The 20,652-nt window shown below is 35.9% G+C and overlaps 2 protein-coding genes and 1 non-coding gene across 3 annotated transcripts; all 3 read right to left on the bottom strand.

The window, feature by feature from the left end:
* Nucleotides 1–1,187: 1,187 nt before the first annotated feature.
* Nucleotides 1,188–13,503, bottom strand: LOC112707120 (two pore calcium channel protein 1). The gene is made up of 24 exons (XM_025758705.3): nucleotides 12,986–13,503; nucleotides 11,945–12,088; nucleotides 11,722–11,829; nucleotides 11,358–11,453; nucleotides 10,571–10,701; nucleotides 10,188–10,248; nucleotides 9,827–9,993; nucleotides 9,625–9,730; nucleotides 9,384–9,461; nucleotides 9,204–9,265; nucleotides 8,307–8,379; nucleotides 8,112–8,177; nucleotides 7,862–8,002; nucleotides 7,221–7,278; nucleotides 6,351–6,458; nucleotides 6,045–6,108; nucleotides 5,275–5,443; nucleotides 5,047–5,111; nucleotides 4,676–4,766; nucleotides 3,164–3,250; nucleotides 2,763–2,840; nucleotides 2,420–2,457; nucleotides 1,936–2,052; nucleotides 1,188–1,621 (listed from the first exon to the last, which is right to left on the bottom strand). Exons 1-23 carry the CDS (start codon nucleotides 13,109–13,111, stop codon nucleotides 1,959–1,961), a joined length of 2,211 nt encoding a protein of 736 aa, XP_025614490.1. The 5' UTR covers nucleotides 13,112–13,503; the 3' UTR covers nucleotides 1,188–1,621; nucleotides 1,936–1,958.
* Nucleotides 13,504–14,290: 787 nt separating this feature from the next.
* LOC112707119 (callose synthase 12) lies at nucleotides 14,291–20,625 on the bottom strand. The gene is made up of 3 exons (XM_025758704.3): nucleotides 19,953–20,625; nucleotides 15,157–19,876; nucleotides 14,291–14,687 (listed from the first exon to the last, which is right to left on the bottom strand). The coding sequence occupies exons 1-2, from the start codon at nucleotides 20,498–20,500 to the stop codon at nucleotides 15,169–15,171; spliced, it is 5,256 nt and encodes a 1,751-aa protein (XP_025614489.1). The 5' UTR covers nucleotides 20,501–20,625; the 3' UTR covers nucleotides 14,291–14,687; nucleotides 15,157–15,168.
* On the bottom strand, nucleotides 17,445–17,519 carry LOC112708604 (small nucleolar RNA J33). The gene has a single exon (XR_003156454.1). It is a non-coding gene; the product is annotated as a small nucleolar RNA J33 (small nucleolar RNA).
* Nucleotides 20,626–20,652: the final 27 nt, after the last annotated feature.

The following is a 20,652-nucleotide window of genomic DNA, read 5'->3' as shown; positions in this document are numbered from 1 at the left end:
GAAGGTTTACGTTGAAGAAGAACGAAAGGGAATTTTATGTTTAGTCTATTATAAGTAGCGCGGTGCGACTCGTAACTCTAAATCACTTGGTTAGACTTGATTAGTGAAATCACTTTGATGCAATTATTGAAGTTTTAAACGTCCTATTTCAATTTCAAAATACATAATGTTTCAGTGTTAAAAAATTGATTGATAGAATTTAGAGAAAACTTTTGGGGTCAATAATTTTTAATATATTTAGCTATTATTTGAGTAGTACAAATACTAAAATTATCTTTAACAAATAAATTGTACTAATTTATATATGTAACCTCTAAAAAATGTAAGTGTAAATTATATTAATTCATATGTACAAATTCTGATAAATATATGCATAAATATATAATATATATTTCTTATGTATAAAATTTTTATAAATATAAATATAAATTATTACTAACCAAATACTGATAAAAATAATAATGAGTGTTAGAGACAGCAGGTTTTATGATTTGTAGTCATCATTAATATTTTTAATGATGTAAAATTATACTTAATAATATAAAATTATTCTCTTTTCTTTTACTAGTTATGTATTAGCTAAATTTTAATAAAAATACTGATTTCTAGACTTTTTCGTATATTAATCATATAACATTGCTCTGAGTTTCTTTTACAAGAAGTTGTTGACTAATTTATGACGTGGAACTGTGGAAACGATCTAATTCAAATATTTAAGAGTTTACAAGGGGCATGGTACTGGTCTAAAACTACTCTAATTAAGGGAAGAATTGAAAAGAAACACAAGTAATGATGACGTGCACTTAAAACAAATTGGGATGTGCTGAACCTTTTAATTGTATAATGAGCTGTTGGGCACGTTTTCCAGGGGATATCTACTCACCATATTCCTCACATATTCACAACCACTTGGTGGTTGAGTTTTTATTCAAGATTAAGGATTTGGTGTAGCGGAACTGGTGCATTAGGCTCCGGCTTGTTCTAAGATCAGCAAATTACTGTGAATACCTTATTACCAAGAGGGGTGCCAGCTTAGGGGTTTCTCACATGGTGTTGATCCACCGATGTGAAGAACGTGAGGCTATTCTTGCTGCAAATTACTGTGCATACCTTATTGGTCTAGTTTGCTTTATCTTGGTTTTCCTTCTTTCTCCATTACCAAACAAAACAAACACACAACTAAGAGCTACATTCAAATCTTCTGCAACTTTTTTTGGTTGAATAAACATTCACTTTAGAAGACCAGACTAATATATCAAATAGAATAAAAAAGAACTATCGACACAACCACTACCTTGTGTTAGTAGAACAAAATGCAAAACAAATCAAAACAAAAGTCAACTGGGATTAAAATAAAATAAATAAAAGGTTGCCACTAAAGATCTGCAATACTAATAAAAACAAGTAAGATTTCTGAAGCCTGATGATCCTACATTCCTACTGCTATTATGAGTTTTCATCACATTCAGCGCAAGCATATCCATGCGTATCAGTTTGGCCTCGCTTGCAAATTACTGGGGACATAAACTTTGAATTTCCACTCATCTGGATACGTGACTAGAGTCTATCAAACAAGATCTGTATAAGCTTCACAAGAAAGAAAGTGGGATTTTCCTGCATCCTGCAACAAATAAAGTAGTATAGATTCACATTTATACTACATGTACATAGGGATTGATCCAAAACCTGACTAATACATGGAAGGTTCAACAAAATCACATGATTCATGGCAAAAAATTAAAAACAAGGATGTCTAGTAAACTTGATATTAAAGCATAGTGCGTGTTGACATCATCACATTTGTGACGAGCATAGAATTATATTGAACAACTAATGTTGCATTGGATCAGAGGATACAAAAGCTAGGAATACAATATGTTCCTCGCAATGGAAAAATTGAAATTTGTGAAGATATGAAAAGTTTAATTGTTCTACCTGGAAAAGGATTTTTATCAGTTCTATGAATTGGAAGGCTGTGTTTGACTTTGACACAACTCAGAGCTCAACATATGATGAAGAAGAGCATCAACTCTCTGGCTTCGTGATTTTGTGCTGCAGGAAACCATATTGTTAAGAGGTGTAAAAAACATTCATATACTTTGAAGTTTGAACTAACAGCTCAAGCTTTCAGCTGAAGTACGTCTTTGCCATGATAACAAAGCATGATCAGTCATGAGTTTAATCTCGTTTCATTTCTCCTGATTAATTTAAAGAAAAAGGTTATCCAAACTTAAGCCCAAAAAGCTCTGGCATGGAGCACCATGGAAAGATATAATCGTACAAAACAATTCATTTGCATTCGCCTAAAAAGTAAAGCTTTTTGGATTACTTGCCTACAAGAAGTACCTCATCATCTGGCCAAACAGAAAAAGAAAAAGTAAATGAGGGCATTCACAGAAACAGTGGCCACTATACATACCCAACTGACCGTCTTCGATATTTATCTCCTTCAACTTCCTATATTGAGAAGCCAAATACCGAGTTAGATTTGAACATTATGTTAAAGCTATATATGTAGGCTAAAAAAAAAAAACTTGCAGTAATAGCATTCAGAAAAATAAAGTGTTGCAAGACTATCTTTGAAGCACTGGAACTTTTCCATCTGGATAGTTTATTATAGAACCAAGCAATAAATGGTTTCCAAGTTAGGAGAAATATATTCCAGGTCTATATGTGAATTTATAAGATAACAACTACATATCAGTTAATTAATGATAAAAATGGCAACTCCTTATTGATAAGATTCAACATTAAATACAAACCTTGTCCTGTTCATCACAGGTGTCCGGTGACTCAAGCTCCATTTCAGCAAAGAATGCCTCCAAGACAAAAGCAACAACCTGAAATACAGAAAAGATAATCATTTCTTACTTGTTAAATACAAACAAGCAATTTGTTAAGAACATTTTGTGCATAGCATTGAAATTAAGTTTATTTCATTCCATTCTACAAGTCATAAGAAAGTATTAATTTAAGACAATTTCATTTAGCTATGTTTTGTCTGAGTGAAATTTGTAATTGTAACTACAAGGTAAGTTGTAAAAAGAATTAAGTGCAAGTCAGTTTAGGAAAAACATAAGTCCTATTCTTGAGAGACATTATGCATTCCATATTAATGCCCATGGAATTCTTAGGTATCAAACAAGCACAAAGTAAATCGTACCAAGTTCAAAAGTAGCAAAACCGTGACTAAGTAGAAACTTATGAAGTATACGTAGGTCCAAGAAGTACCCGTTAACTCCTTGTAGCTCTGAAATAGAAAACCAAAAATTCTGTGCAGTAAGTACAAATTGAATCATAAGTTATTTTTTATAGAAATTTTTGAGTCATAACTTAACCACAAACATAAAGAAAGTTAAGACAACAGCTAATTGCTTTTACTAACTGATGCCAATAAGCATGTTAAAAATCACATTAATTGCATTGAGCAAGAAATTTATGCACATTTTAGATACATTATTTGTTCGTTTTTATAACATTACTTCACTAATCACTACCAACCTAGCAAAATAAAAGGCTTTATTCATAACTTTATGTGTGATGCTGTTAGTGTTGCAAGTGTGAGGAGTGTTGAAGTTAGTCCCACATCAAAGAAAACAAGGAAGAGTGAGGAGTTTATAAGATGAGAGACCCATTAACTTGACACCTTAAGGTTTTGAGTTGGATGTGGTGTCTTCTCATTTTATGTTCTCTCACTTGATTCCTCCCCGAAGTCTCCCCGGTTTTCGAGAGCTCTCTCACTTGATTTTTTTGCGGCAGTGTGATGGACGAATACTCATATGTGGTGGAGGAGCTAGAGGAGAGTTGATGCTCACACTTGAGGGAGAGATTGTTAGTGTTGCAAGTGTGAGGAGTGTTGAAGTTAGTCCCACATCAAAGAAAGCAAGGAAGAGTGAAGAGTTTATAAGATGAGAGACCCATTAACTTGACACCTTAAGGTTTTATGTTGGATGTGGTGTCTTCTCATCTTATGTTCTCTCACTTGATTCCTCCCCAAAGTCTCCCCGATTTTCGAGAGCTCTCCACGGTTGGCCCAACACGGACCTGGGAAAATCTTATCTTTCTAACCAGGAAACTTCTTTTGTTATCCTAGAGCATTGCACGCCAAGTCTAGGTCAAGACATGCCCTTAGCAAACCAAGGCAAGCCACTGGCATGCCAGGGCAAGCCCATGGCACACCAAAGTATAATCTTAGCTCTCTAACATGAAGTTTCCAATTGTCAGCTGTTTTACAAATAACCCATTAAGAACTTTTGTTAGCGGATATAAATTATTGATCACACAATGTTACTGACTTAGGGATAGCTTGTGAATGATTTCTATCTGTTAAAAGCATAAGTAAGCATTTGCCATAGAGCAAAACAAGTTATCTTCTTGGGTAAATATAATCCCTTAGAATACAATCTTTGAAGAATTTTTGGTGATTTAAGAAGCATGTTTGACAGATACATTCACTTGTTCTGTTTTTATTTTCAATTAACAACATATAGCCAAACTTTTCCACATTTACCATTAGGACATGATAAAAAAAAAAGGAATCTATTTGTCAGAAAAATAAGATCATACAAATATATCTCACATAGAAATGGGGCAAGCCTGAAACAAATATGTGACTGGTTAAACTATTATGAAGCAAAAGATGAAACTGAAACTGGAATGGTGACAGGACTCATACCTGCATCCATACTTGCCAGTTCCCCATGACTACCAAATTGAAAAGTGTCACCATTCCATTAGGATAATCATTGAAATTAAATAGCAAATAGCTATTTTCTGTCAAGAAAAATACTCCAAGAACAACCTTTACCACAGAAATAATTCCATTTCCAAAGAAACAAATAAGGCAGTATTAAAATTTCTGTTTGGTTGTTAAACCAAACACCATCCCCGCTCTCTAGAAAAAATTTTTTTTTTCCAGTAAAACATGATGAAAATAATAGAGATGGAATTTGTGGCGATCCTTTGAAGGTAAAGGTCTGGCTATCACATGATCAAAGCAACTACTACAGGCTTAAGGGACACATTTATTAGGGATAAAAAGGATACTCATTATCAGCAAGATCTGATGCTAGCAATTTAGGGTTTCCAGCATTAACAAGTCCACCAAAAATCTGCAAGGTCAAAGAGGAATGGAACGTTACCGCATTGAAATTAGCAAAAAATATTAAGAGAATAGCATTGTTGCTATAGGAAAGGGGGTATGAATACACAGTTCAACTTATCAATCTGGATAGAAATCAGAAACTAATCAAGGAAAACAACCATTTTATTCACCTGTACACCAACCGAGCAATAAATACATAAGACACAAAATATGATCCCAAAGTATGGCGTCAAACTTGGCAACAGCGTTAAGAAAGTTGCAACAAAGCCTCGGAATTGCTTGACATGCATTAGGAGCCTTATCAACCTCAACATTCTTGCCAGAAGAAGGTAACGGATCCTGTATAAGTGACATCAGAGGAAATATTTGGTTGCATCCTCAATGATGTTACAGTGCCAACACTACACAAACTTCATTCTATAAATGAACATAATATAATCCGGTACCACAATATATATTTTTTAATGTTGACAAACTGTAGTTCTCATATTGTTGCATCTTGTTTTGGAAATAGGGAAACTAGATGCAGCATGCAACAAACAGAAGAAATCAAAGCACAACTTAGCTCCTATCGACGAGGGCCTTTAAAATAGTTGCTTTAAGCGATTCACCACTGATATGCCATGTATTAGAAAAGATACACGTGTTACACAAAACTCTTTTCCTTGAACTCGCATTGTTTGAGTCTTCAAGTCTACATGACTCCAACCATCGATAACAAAATGTATTTGCAGTTTTGCACAAATTTTCTATGCAAGAACTTAGACGAGTATTATGCTACACAATATAATAAAAATAGTTCATACTTCCTTTTAAACTGCACAACTGCTATAGGAAACAATATGCGAAATTTCTTGTTGCAGTGATTTGGTCTTATGAACCAATAATCAGCAATATAGAATACATTAACATTCAGAAAAAGAGAGTTCATATTTCTTACCATTCTCCATTCGAGAAGAAAGTCTGATCATCAGGCGAAGCAAAAGTTATAGTTTCTCCAATGACTGAAAAAGTGTAAATCATTAATCAGAGCAACATTATACAGCCTTGAAAGGTGGTCCTGCTTAATATTAAAATTCCAGGCAATAGGGCATTGAGTAATACAAATGAATTATGAGCACAAAACAGATTATTACATAGACCTACAATCATCATTAATATTTAGTGATAGAATGTTAAAGCATTTGTTAACCTAGATATTGTTTAAAATAAAATATAGAAAATACAGGAGGTAAAAAGTAGTTACCAATTATCCAAGTGATAACAAAATCAAAGCGATTTTGACCATCCCGCCAATAGTTCTCAAATCCATATGCATAAACCTTCAGAGCCATTTCTATTACATATATCCACCCTGTGAAACATCAAGGAACCATCAGAAGTGAGCATCCAATTATTATTAAAATTATAACTGTGTGCTTAACAATGAAATAAAAAGCAGAGAAGCAAAATAATGAACCACCAATTATTCAGCAGTATTGAAGAACGCATAAGTAGTTGAGTACATTAATTTTCATAATTCTTTTTAATGTGCTGTGAGATAGTGATACTAAATTTTTTAGCTGCAATTATTTTGTGCATGCTGGCTACATCCCTAGGTATTACGTTACTTTCCTAACTTAGCACAGATCTTTTTTTCTAAATCAATAGTAGTATTACATTAATTAGCGCGTATCTTTTTTCTCAATCAATAGTAGTATTACATTAAAGAAACCATCACTCTTTATCGAAAAGCACAATTATTTGGTATATCAAACTAAGAGGAAAGGAGTTCTTAACTATCCAACACCAAAATCATTATTTTTCCTCCCATCTGTCTTAAGTTCTTGATTTCATTGATATGCTCTCTTAAATCACTTCCATTTCAATCAAAGCACACTGAAAACTTTGAATTAGCTGTATATCTCAACCCTAAAATAGAACTCTTAATGTAACTTTAAATAAGAAGTGCACACACAGAGCTATAAGAATAATAAACCAGAGGAACCACCCAGAGAGTTTAGTTGCTTATTTCTGCTACCGGCAAAGTAGCTTACAGACTCCAAATAAAACAACAAATTTTATAGTACTAAAACAAAGAAACTTCACAGACTATATACAGTTTCGATGTCCATACCAAAAATGAACTCAACCACTTGCCACACCTTTTGACCAGAATTATTTTGTATATCAAGCTGCAATTGTGAATTAATTACAAGAAAATATCAACACATGGTTACAACTTTTAACCCACACAAAAAAACAGCAACACCATAAATGCCAAATCTAATCATACGAGGCCTTGATAAAAAGAATCTAGTAACTGTCCATTTTTAATATCAATTAAGAGTGTCACTATTTTGATAAATACACAGACAATATTTTCTAAGGTTGTTTAACCCGCTAAGTAAATAATATGGAGCAAAAATAATGAGATTCTTTATTTGCCTTTTGCCCAAGTCTACAATAGCTGCCAGTAAATATGTCAAACAGCAAAGCTGGAAAAAGTAGGACTGAAATCAGGATGTACATGGAAGTGTAAAATAATTAACCTCTTTGAACTGGGTGTAGATTTAACGAAGCAATACGTAATGAATTTATAAGCAATATCCTAATTATTTTTACAATAAATGGCACTTTAGACCACAAAATATTGAAAAATGCAAGTATATCCCACTTATGGTTCCATCAAATAGTGATGAAGTTAAAAATAATTAAAATATATATATATTTTAGTATGAAAATAATATTTGAAACTATATCTTCAAAACGCCATACCGTTGTCTCAATAATAACTGCAACTAGATTGAGTACGAGAAGAAAAGAGACTAGGTATCCAAAGATGGGTCTCTTCACAAATTCTTTCAATTGCTTTGAGGTGGGTGAATTGTAGAATGGTAAATACTCAAAGTAAGAGATCTGCAACAGATTAAACAGAATTAGAGATGCTGCAAATCTTTACCTGATTTATTTCAGTTCAATTCAAACAAACTTCCCAACGTTTCAAATTTGGAGTAATTGAACTTACAGAATCCTCCTTCTGGAATTTTAAAGCAATGGCATGGCAAATATCAGCAAATTCATCCTTATTGAGCTGAACAAGAAAAAAAAAAGGTTACATGAAGGATTAATTAAAGGCACAAACAATCTATATATGCACACATTACGAGCAACCTCAGCATGTACATGTAAGATAATCACAATACATATTAACAAATATTACCTTTACGTCACGACTATCATCAAGCTCATCAAATATTAACTCAAATTCTTCCTTGGTGATCTTGGGTAAAGTCCTGAACAATACACAAAATTGGAGCTCCATCATTCACATAATGTGGTAGGAAAGAATATTATACAAAGATAGGATGTCAGGAGACTAAAGTGAAAGATCAACTCATAGTGCTAGTTTCATAAGATATGCAATAGCAATTTACCAGTCACAAATAAAGAAAGATATCCCATTTCACTAAAACAGAAGTTGCAATGGTGAACTATCAGCAGCACTGAAAGCAAAAGTGCAAGACAAACATCTGGTTTACAGGGACACCATAATTTGAAGCTCCAGCTAGTTACAGTATGTCATCGTTTAGGCATAGGAGCCTGTTTCCCTAAACTAAATAACTCATCTAGCCTCAAATGGGGGAAGACTTTCATAAAAGAATTAACCCATGATAGTTCAGGAGTCTTTTGCATGTAATGGAAAGATAGCCCACTAGTACTAATTGTTATTTGATTAACCTGAATAGAAGCCAGCATAACTATTCAACGTTCCTAACTCCACTTTATTGAAGCGTTGAAGATTTGTCTCCCCATCATGGAAAGCTTGGATAAGCAACTTATATGTTTTAATTTCTAAACAAACATATTTCAAGTAAAAGCATGTCATTATAGAAAACTCACCCTTCAAAGTTTATGAAGGAAATGATCAGATACTATAAAAAGGCAAACCATGAAAAACTGGAAAAGATTTGCATAAAATAATTCATTGTTCTTGTGTAAAATTATATGAAATTTCACAAATGCCAAAGCATTTCACCTTTCTAAAATCATTATGACGCAACAAATAACTATAAGATAATTTTGAAACTACAATGAACATAAGAGAATAAGGTTCTACCTGTATTTGTTCAACTCCTCAAAGAGCCTAATGCATTGATCTTTGTTAAGATATCCAGTACTCTGGGAAATGGAAACTCAAACAGATTTAGAATTAATGCTTTTTGTATTTACTTTTCTAAAGTATTTTTACATGTTTGACAGTGGATCAATAAACTAAAACATAGAAAATCACACTTACATGAGTATCTAAGAGATTAAAAGCTTTCTCCAACATTGCTCTTCTCATACGATCCATCTCGAAAACTTGTTTCACAAGCTATAAATAAAAACAAAAAGAAAAAATACATATGTTCAGGCACTGTTATCAAATTATTATTTGTTTTAATATCTATTCTAGAGTTAAAAAATTTTGATTTATTCACGATTATATAGGTTAAAGAGTAAAAAAAATTGAGGGGAAATGGCATGGAAAAATTTACCTCACTCTTGAAACTATCATAAACAACGGCAAGGACCAAGTTTGTAACGAAGTAAACCCCCAAAAGAACAAATATAATGAAGTACAGGCAATACCAACGTGAAGCCCTTCAAAACCAACAAATATTGCTGATGATTGATGATCATATAAATTGAAAGAATAAAATCATCTACCCAGGGAGATTCAAACTATAAAGCTCGTACTTGTATGCAGGCACCCAAACATCTGGATTATTCGATGTAGTAAATAAAACAAATATCTGATACAATGTAGCACCATAAGAAGTGAATACTGTTTTTCCTTGTATCGTATCCTCAAACATCACATAAGCCACCCAACTTGCAAAAAGAAGAAACAGAAGCCCCAGAGCCTGAAATTCACGAGAATTAGACAAGACACAATATCAGGTAACACGTTGTCGATAAATGTGGAGTGAATTGAAATAATCCAAATCTGTCATTCAAATCGGACCCAATAGTGTTGAATATAAAAATATCTACACTTTAAAAAGTTGAAAACAGAAGCAACAAGTTGCAGGGAGCAACAGTATGTAAGTGAACCAACCAAGACATTCAAGTATGTGCCAACCATGCCACTCAAGATAGTGATGGTTTCACGTAACTCCCTGGAATATATAAATATGCAGTGTTAGGCTATCAGAAAATCAGGATAAAGTAGCTGTTGAAGTCATTCCCTGAACTATGAAAAATAACATCAACAAATAATTATTAGTTAGATAGTGTTAAGTAAGAAAACTAAAACAACAAAATCTTATCCCACTGGATGGTAGTGGGACCAGCTACATGTGCTCGGCCCATTTATGCTTAAATCTTTTTTAATAATTTCAGTAAAAAATGTTCCTAAAATATTCAACCACTGGTTTACGAGCTACAAAAAGGTACAGTACTCTGTGGTAAAAGTGAAAATAGAAATTGATCAATAAATACCTAATATTCAGAATGAAAAGAATAACCCTGATATAAGGAGCAACTCTGAAAGGTAGAAAATCAAAAGCCGCTGGAGACAAGTAAATAGCATAAACCAGCATATCAGCAATGAGAACTAACAGACAGAAGACCTGGAAATACCAGTAAATCAACTTATTAGCAGACAAAAGTACATATGTAATTATATCCCGAAAAAATAAAAAAGAACAAAAAACATGTAATAATGGACTTTAGAAAGCAAGGGAAAACGAAATTGATATGATTCTGTCCTCCTATATGTCAAGCAATCCCATCTATCCAGCACATGCACCCCATGCAGATGTTAATTCATTAAATGAAATTTCAATATAACATCAGATTTTGATGTAAATGAGTTTCACATTGACAATGCATCAAATTTAAACTCTATTAAAAGTAAGGATCTAGCTCAACAAGGTCTTCACGAGTTTTGAAGGGTTTATACTTTATACTTCTAATCATAGCAGAATTAACATTAGAAACCAGGGTCTTCTCCGAAGACCACTATTACTGAGCACCTGTCCACACTCCAGCTCACTTTGAATTCCCAACTGTCATTTTTCTCTCTATTTTCAGTTTTCCTCATCTCTTCTTTCTACTTCCACCTCTAAAAATATGAGTCAGAGAGATGTGCTTTCTTCTTTTTTCAATTTCTAACATTACCCCGTCACTCAATGACATAAACACTTGACTATAGTCTGCTGCATTTATAGCCTTTCCAGAAACAAGTGAAGTCATAAATTATACTCAATAGTCTTGACAAGCATACCTTCAACAGATTAATTGCGTTTCTCCAATATATACGGGACCCTTCATATGATATTGGGAAGAAAGTATGTATGATTAGCACCACAACAGTTAATCCCTGTATTATACAAAAAGGTTAAGAAAATACCAGAGACAGTTGAGAGATGAATGCTAGGTAGTAGTAAATGAGATTTAACATAGACTGGAAATGTAAGCTATTTCATGTAAGTTCCAATACAGGTGAAGATAGAACTAGAGTACAAAGTGAACATGACAATTATATAATCAAAGAGTTACCGTTTGTTTTCAACATTAAAACAACTAAAAAGGATCTTCAGTAATTTCCCAATAAATATAGTGTCTGACTCTGAATTACCGGCACTTACCTCATAAATAAGACATTCTGCATTAGTTAGATATGGCAACTGTCCCAGAAAGAAATACTCTCTATCGCTGCAAGATGGTTTGGTATAATTTTCACACCACAGAGGTCTCTGTAAACAAGTAAACCAAGACACGAACTTCTTTTAGTTTCATTTGCATTTGTCTTTGGCCTAAAAGCCTCACACACAATTAAAAGGACCTAAAGTTCAACAAGCTTCTACTTACCTCCAAGAAATTTAGGACTATCAAAGCAAAATAAGCAAGAGACCACATGATATTGCATTTAATGAAAATGAAATAATATCTTGAAGAACTTTGAAAGCTTGAAGAATCAAGAATTTGCTCAGGGAGTCCAACACCATCTTCAGCCTGCATTATGGATTTCCAACCAAAAAGACGAGATTAACAGATCAGAAAGAAAGAAATACATGCATACATACATAAGCATATAAGGGGGAGGAATATAAAATGATATGTGAAATAATCTAATAAACCATTTCCAACAGAAAACATTCTTACCCCGAGAATAATTGGTTTTCCTTTATGAAAAACAAAAATGCTTTATCTACCTTTTCCTAGACATACCTCATTATGGATACCAAAATGTGCAGAATTATCCAATAAGAATAATAATGGAATTAAAATTACATATAATAGCAAGTTTAACGGTAAGAGAGGTTCCTTTTGAACGTCGTCAGTACTTGGCTAAATGAAGGAGCAAGAAGATCAGCTCATATAAACAAGAAAATAGTTTTTTTTTTCTTCCTTTATTTACAAAAAGAAAATTAATGCTATGCTTCACAGTTTAACTCTTTAGGTTGTTTTTTGTTCTTGTATAGAGGAACTCTTGTCCTCTTTATTCTTCTATTCATCTTAACAAGATTATTCTTTTATAAACCTAAAGAAAGCATCCACATTTTGCATCTCTTGCTTTACAAGCGAACAATATAACAACAACGATGCTGACTTCGTCGTACAGAAGTACAGGACCACTTAAGATTACTTTGGCATTTTTATTCGGTGGCAGTCGAACATCAACGAACAACAATAAATAAAGCACAGTGGATTTCATCGTTGACTAATAATCCGTAGCTCAATACACATCTGATAATGTGTTTATTTGAATAGTAAAGCACAGTACCAAAAACCATCGATGCTAAGATCTACCTATCATTAAACTCAAACAATAATCCAAACTTACAATGTCTAATGCGAATTAAAGCATAAAACCGTGAAACAGAACCAAAAGAAAATGAAGGAACGAACCAGATCGACGAGTGCAGCAGCTTTCTCATAGTTGGAGCCGTAGGTGATGGCGTCGGAGCGGCGGAATATCCCCCGCGCGTGGTCCCTCCGGCCACCACTCCCTTCGCCTCTCAGCAGCGGCTCCATCTCACAGATCGAGTAACCAACCGTCAAGAGAGAGAGAGAGAGAGAGAGTAGTAATAAGTGTCAGAGCTCTAGTGTTATAGTAGTACTGAATCACAATGGCGCGTAACTTAAGTGGCAACGATGGCCCAACGAATTAACGACACTTGAAGGAAGACGGTTGCGTTAGTTCTTCGTTTTCGAGGTGTTCCGTCAGGGTGATGACGTGTACACTCCCGTGATTCGTAACCGAGGGATATTATAGTCTTTCTTCTTTGATTATGGATTGGATCTGATCCCCGCCCCGTGGCTTTGTTCAAGTGTTCATTATTGTTCAGCACTTCAGCTTGGACCTCATGATTCGAATTGTACGTTTTTTTTTTTTTCGTACTAAAATTTCAAATACGGTTAATTTTTTTTGGTGTCTCAAGTACGGTTAATTTAATATAAGGTTGATAATTAAAAATTATTAAATAATAATTTAACTAAATTTATTAAATTCTTTAACAAATTTTAATATCAATGTCGTATAAAATTAAATGTATCCGAATTTCTACCTTTTCTCTTGTTTCTATCTTTTAATTTTTTTTTTTTCAATGCGTCATTTCGTGGATTCAATTTTCGTACCGTCATGATCATTACAATAGGGACCCTCGCGTACCACGTGCCCGCATGAACATTGAAGCAGGACAGAGAAAAAGTCAAGAAGTAGCATCTGTCAACTACCACTGTTTCTTAAATCTTATCCTTCATTGTTCATTCTCATTTTCGTTAGGATAAGCATGCACTGTTACTAAGCCCAACGAACCAATGCATCTCTCTCACGTTAATTTTTTCGGCTTTAGTTGCTGTTTATGATATTTAAAATTTATTTAAAAAATATAAAAAAGGAGAATGACATGTGTTTTATGTGTCTCTAATGTTTGTTATTAATCTAACCTAATCTATTATATTATGGGGAGTGGCATCTTCGAAGTGGTTGGCTATCCAACGCGGAAAGTATTAATGGGATCTTTTATTGTATTTTATATTTATATTGATATTATTAACAAGATGATATTTCAATTTAGATAAATTTTAGGCAAAACATCTAATTGTTTCTGGTTCTTACATTAGTTCAATATTTGCAGTATCATCTTAGGTTTATCTTTTTATTATGTACCTAATTTTAGCACCAAATGGTAACTTATACTTTTTCAAATTAAAGGAAACTGCAATGGTCCATATTTATATCAGATTAAACTATACCATCACTACATCAACAAATTCACGCTCAATACACTAGAATGTTGAACTCTTTGGTTTTGACAATAATCAAGAAGCAACTTTTTGAGGATCACAGTATTGATAACAGTGTAGTAGTGGCAGCAATCAAATTCGGACATGCATGAGTCAAACCCTTCATCCAGCACAATATTTTCTTCTTGTTTAACTGTTTTTTCTAGATTAGTCAACTGAACAGTTGTTCATGTTAGAGGTCCTTAAAATTGAACTATAATCAGGAATAATGAACATGGGTAAACAACATAGATTGCCAAGTTTCATTTCTTGATTCCCTGAGCTGCTCATGATGATGACAAGAATTCAAGCATCTCCACACCTGAAATTTCAGATCCATGTCACATTTTTAAGAACAAGTTCATATGTCAACGTCACAATGCAGGATCATACATTCTAAATTTTTATCTTTTTTTCCTCTGTGTTTTGGATAGACAACATCATATTCTTATCTATTTTTATTTATCTATTTCATCTTCAATAATCTAGAGTTATAAAGAAAGTTAATCATGTCTTTATTTTACACAAGTACTACCAAGATGAACTTAGAAATAAATATTGTCAGCATGATCATAATTTATTACCTATCAAGCCATTAAAGTGAAAAAAAGTAAATAAATAAAGCTTGTAAAAATGTGAATTGTAGAAGTATTTGTCTAGCCTTCATTCCACACCAGGAAAAACAATGGTTTATGCCTCTCTTGGTAAATATGTTTGTAAGTAAAAGATTAACATTTACAATCAAGAACAAGTATACACAAAAAAGCCCTCTAGAACTGCATGAAAATTACCTTGAATGACAATCAAGTCTGAGTTCTTTTCCCTGTAACAATCTGGAATATCTGGAGGCCGCGACTGAATGCTTCATTGAAGAGAATTCTGGTTTGCATAGACTGACAGCCAGGCAACCATGAGAATAATGCCACAGGAGCCATTACAATGACTCCAAATAAGATATCATATAAGCGAGCCAAGGAAACAATACCCTTCCAAATTCTAGTCCGGCGCAATTGCGGCCGGAATACTTGGGCGATCAAGATAATGCCCCAGCCTGTAGGAATGAAGGCCAGTAGACTTGTAAAAATGTCTCCAAATCTAAACTTAGTGAAGTTTAGCAAACCCACTATGACAATTATGGTAAGAGTTATAATAACAGATTGGACAAACCGAAAGTATATATGGTTTTTTGCTTCATATTTGTTCCTGGCAAATGATAACACCACATAAATTCCAAATATGACAGCAACACAAATCCAAGAAAGCAAGTAAACTGAAATGCTGGTGCTTCCATCTGTTATACGTAGCTTATAGACTGTTCCATATTGGAAGGTGAAGAACCTAAGGTCTAAGACTATCTCAAAAACCTTGCCCCAAAAGCCTGTTACCTTTAGATGATCCTGTTCTTCATACCACCATATTTCCCAGCTCTCTTCTGCTTTGGCAAACACCCTTCCCCTGTACCAAATCCAATCCATGAAGTCATCAAAATCATTGACAGTTTTTAACCAATCAAAGCCAGAAGGATTGAACAAGAATGGTGCAATAATCCATGATGAAACTAAGAACCAACTTGATATGGTCATAATCACATAAACTACTGTGTTACGCGCGACAGGACTATGTTGCGCGTAAATTATGAGTATTAAACCTAACTCAATTGCTTTCACAAAATGGCTGCGAGCATAGAGTCTATAGTTTTCTGCAAAGCTCTTGTGCTCCACAACAAAACCACGGCCGGTAGCTCGGTATTTCGCCCCACCATGCAGTATAGTCCGGCCAAAGAAATGGCAGCGGGTTCCCATGGAGAATGTGAAGAAAACTGATGAAAGCTGGAGCTGCATTGTGAGGAAATCCCACATAGATTGAAGGAAACCATGCTCAAGGGAATTCTCCACAATCATTGGAAGTGCAGTGAAAAGTCCAAGTTGAATAATGAACTGCTGATTCAATATGGCACCAAATGCTTTGTTGTTGGTAGATTTTTTCTGCATAGCAGCTTCAAAGCCACTAAGAGCAAGAAATAGCCTACCCCATAAAAATGCATAAACAGTAAGAACAACCATCATTGTGTTGAAAAAGAATCCAACTGTAGTGTAGTAGAAAGAAAGCATCCTGAAAAAATCAAGCCTATGTCCCAATCTATACACGTCTCTGCTCAGAACTTGCTCACCATTTCCACTTGCAACCTTTGCTTCAAACAATGATATTTGATTCAATCCAACATCCCTTCCCTTCCCCACTTGAATGTACTCATGGTGTGTGACATTACCTCCACGAAGAGTGCAATTGAAGCCTGCAAAAATGTCCTCGCTTATGTTGATCACTCTAGAAGCTTTGCTCAAGCCACCTCGAGTCAAGAACCAAAACCTGTCAAACACATCAGGATGGCCATAATGCATTCTGATTTTCAAAGGATTTGCCAAGACTCTCTGTCCCAAGGTGACGAAACTCGTTTCCTGAGCCGACATGAACCAAGCAAGAGAGGAAACAGAACCAGTGAAAATGTGTTCCCTCACTCCCAAAATGTTTGGTTTCCGAATACCATAGTAACAGTTGAACTCTTCCAAGAGATTCCTTATTTTAAGTGCCTCCTCAAAGTAGTTGTCCTGGTTCATATCAATAGTCTGAACAGCATCACCTCGGGTGAAGATCACTGCATGGTTTTGATTCTCAGGCTTTCCTTCTCCTAGTTTCAATGGACCTGGCAACTTCACACGGTAAATTTCCACCTCCCTCTCCCATTCCTGATCATACTTGACAAGAACAGAATAATAATCCTTCTCATCTCTGCTAGTCGAAACCTCATCAACATAAGCGACTCGAAGCGCTTCATTGTTCTTCATTAAGGCTAATATTTCATCAGCACGAGGGTCCTTTTTTGCCTTCTGTGCTCCATATATCTGGCAAGCAACCACATATGTGAATTTCATCGAAGCAGTTCCATAGTCATGGCCTTTGAATGGCAAATCTTCTGAAGTGTATGCATTACTTAAACAATGAGAAAAAGGTGACCTTACTCGGTCTGAACCATCTTTATTTTCTTTCACCATTGAAGAAAGGTTGAGTGATCCATCCCAAACATTTATGTCTGGTGCAGAATCAAGAAAAGCCAAAAGCTTGAGGGCCTTGTAGTAGTACATCATTCCTCTAACTGTTCGGGACAGTGTCTGGCCTCTGTATGAAGCCCATAGCCTCAATTCCATAAGCTTCTCTGTCCATATATCATCATCATTCTCCATACCCTCGCGTCGCATCCTTTCTATGAAATTCTTCCACTCATCATCAAAAATGGTCTGCAAATAGTACAAGATTGAAATCCCATCTTCATTCTCAATTCTGAGTTGCTCTTTGCTGTACAATACTTCTTCACTATAGTAAGGTGTTAGAACACTGAAAGCCTTCATTTTCTCAACTTGGGGAGCATGGGGCATGTTCATAAAAAGTGAGTTAGTAAAGAAAGCCAACCTTGTTTTAGCCATTATGTTAACTGGGACTTTTTGCATTGAATCCCTGGAGGTAAGAATGGTGTGCAAGCGTCGAAGCTGCCGATAAAAGTTCTCATTAGTAGTTTCAGGCAGCCGAACAGCATTCTCAAAAAGAAGATTAGCAGAAGATTGATGCTTTGGAGCCAAACCATCACTGATTAGCTTCTCAGCAGTCCTTTTCTCCTTTAAAAACTCTCGAATCGTGATCTCATAGAGGGCCTGGAGGATATTCACCATTTGAGTAGAATCTTTCAGTGTCCTCTTGCTCAATACCTCAATAAGTTTGATCAACTTGCTGTGAAGCTGGGGAAGTGCTGTAGTCTTGAATGATTTGGTGAATTTCCCAATTTCAATGGACTTTTCAATGTGCTGAAACAAAGACTCTAAAATGGAATGCTCCTCAGTACCAGGCTTGATAACAATCTCAAGAAGCAAGTGTTTTATGCAATCATAAGACTCAAGGACAGCACATCTTCTAAACTCATCCTTGCATATCTTCCTCCAAAGCCTCTTATCAGAAGAATTAGCCAGTTCTTTGGCCTGACTTAATGCCAATAGTAACTCGTTGCTGAGTAGAACACACGGCCAGCGAATCACTCTGACATTCCATAAGTTCTTTGGCAGCTCCAGAAGCTCGACCTCTCGGTCGGAGATGATATCCTCCTCCCTAAAGGATAAGATTATCTCGTTCCATATCAAAGCAAACTTGTTGGCCTCAGTATGGTTAGACTCAAGCTTCCTATATGGTTGCCCAAACCCATACCTGAGCTTCATCCTTCTCATAGCATCCTTAATTTTGCTCATAAAAGTTCCCCTTTCATTCAGGGACTGCTCTTCTGGCATGAGATTAAAAAGAGCAGCGCTAGCAAAGAATTGAAACCTTAACTTCACCTGCTGCATGCTTCTAATCTCACCCAAATGCGCAAACAAACCCACAGCAGCACCAACAAAAGACGAATATATCGAATACCATATCTGAATATCCATTAGATAAATCAAAATAACAGGAAGCCATAGAAGACCAAGAGCAAATTTGTCGTCCGTTTTCCCATGATCAAAAAAATCATGCCACTCAATGTCCACATGAAGTTTCAATATCTTCTTTGTGAGAGGAATCATGGGCTTAATCTGCAGGAAGTAACTGAAAGTAAACTTGGTGGTCAGAACCAAGATCCAGAACAATGTATACCTAATGTTATCAATTAGTCCTTCTCTCAAACCGCGGCCGACATAAATAGTGCGGTGAAACCACCACGAGAGTAAGCGAAGAATGCTCCAATCACGCTTCTCAAAGAAGTTTGAAACCCAAGGAAAAAGGAGGAATAAGAAACCCAAAATCTCAGGAAGCAAGAAAACAAAAGCAACCATGTAGAAATCCATCACCACCTTATTTGTCTTTTTAGACCACTTCCTTTCTTCTTTGTCCCACTCATTCCAAATCAAATTGTAAAACCTGAAAAACACGAGGATCCATGCCGCGGCAACGAAGAATTTCAGGAACATCCTCAGTCCAAGTCTCTTGGTGTCCTTGGAAATAACCTTCCCCTGCATCATAAAATCAAGCAGGGCCTGCAGAAGCCTCAAACCACTCCAGGTGATGAACACGGTCAAGATCCGAACCTGCACCCTGCGACGCTTCAAAGCTTTCCAAGGATATTTGTACCCTGGCCAAGAAACGATGATAGAAGCTTGCAGGAACAGAATCAGCATCACCCAAAGCCTATCAAAGCTTCTGAAAAGGTTCCAAAACGATCTTCTCTCCACGAAACCTGTCTTCCCAGTGCGGTACAAGAAGAACCGGCTTGTTCCAACATCAATAGGCCACTTGAGCTTCTGGAAACAGCTCTTGTTCCAGAAGATCTCGTTCACATCATCATAGTTCATCCAATCACAATGAGGCGCAGTTCCATTCCTGCTAGACTCCGCTTCCAGCTTCACTATATCGTAAATCGGCTTCACTACAAGCCTCAAGAACGCATTCTCCCCTGAAACTTCAGGCAATTTACCATCGTGATCCTCCAGAATCCTGTCATGAAGAGAGATATAAGTAACTAACTAACTTTAGTAACAAACAAACAAAGATTGATTTGATTGGTATGAACCTGTTGAGGTCCTTGACCATGTGGTGGAAAATGAAGCAGATGCATTCAGGGATGAAGCGGAGATTGGCTGCTTCGCCCCAAATGAGGAGGTAGAGGGAGACATAGAGGAGCTCGAGGCGGAGGTCGTTATCGGTTTTCTTTTTGTGGTTGTTGATGAGCTTGAGATGGTGTTTTTTGCCGTGGAAGGAGCACCAGGTTTTGTAGTTTTTGAGGAGCTTTTTGCGGAAGGAGCGGAGGACGGAGGGGTGGAGGTGGTGGACTGTGTCGGGGGCAGGGGAGAAGCGCATCTGAGCGTTGGCGAGTTGGAGGAGGAGGTGCTCGCGCTGGTTGCGGACGTTGTCGTTTTGGAAGCCGAAGAAGAGGGAGAGCCAGTCGAGGAGGTCCATGTCGGGGTGCCATCGGGGAGGGAGGCGAAGGTCGCCAATGGAGCGTAGGGCTGAGCTTGCGGCGATGACCTCCGGGTATCGGAGGGAAGGGTGTTGGTCGGGGTGGCTGTTGTTGCTGTTGGGGATGGGGATGATGTTGTAGGTTTCGTAGCTTTGAGTCATGTTACTATGACAGCATGCTAATTAAGCATTATTGAGAATCAAGAATGGGATCTGAATTCAGAGAGAGAGAGAGAGAGCGCTACGTTGATTTTCTTGTTAGTTACAGTTTTTGCATCTTAGATCTTGCATGCTTTGGTCTTGTTACGTTGTTT

Source organism: Arachis hypogaea, chromosome 8 (assembly GCF_003086295.3).
Source record: "Arachis hypogaea cultivar Tifrunner chromosome 8, arahy.Tifrunner.gnm2.J5K5, whole genome shotgun sequence".
NCBI classification, from domain to species: domain Eukaryota; kingdom Viridiplantae; phylum Streptophyta; class Magnoliopsida; order Fabales; family Fabaceae; genus Arachis; species Arachis hypogaea.
This window is presented reverse-complemented; position numbering and strand designations above follow the sequence as displayed.

Bases quoted from the DNA above. Each gene is read 5' to 3' on its own strand.
- LOC112707120 (XM_025758705.3), bottom strand. From the start codon at position 13,111: ATGGAGCCGCTGCTGAGAGGCGAAGGGAGTGGTGGCCGGAGGGACCAC. The intron at 10,702-11,357 runs GTATGCTTGTCA...TGGTATTTCCAG, and splicing joins ACGCAATTAATCTGTTGAAG to GTCTTCTGTCTGTTAGTTCT. The intron at 2,053-2,419 runs GTATGTATAGTG...GGTTTCCTGCAG, and splicing joins TATCGAAGACGGTCAGTTGG to CACAAAATCACGAAGCCAGA.
- LOC112707119 (XM_025758704.3), bottom strand. From the start codon at position 20,500: ATGACTCAAAGCTACGAAACCTACAACATCATCCCCATCCCCAACAGC. The intron at 19,877-19,952 runs GTTCATACCAAT...TCTTCATGACAG, and splicing joins ATGGTCAAGGACCTCAACAG to GATTCTGGAGGATCACGATG.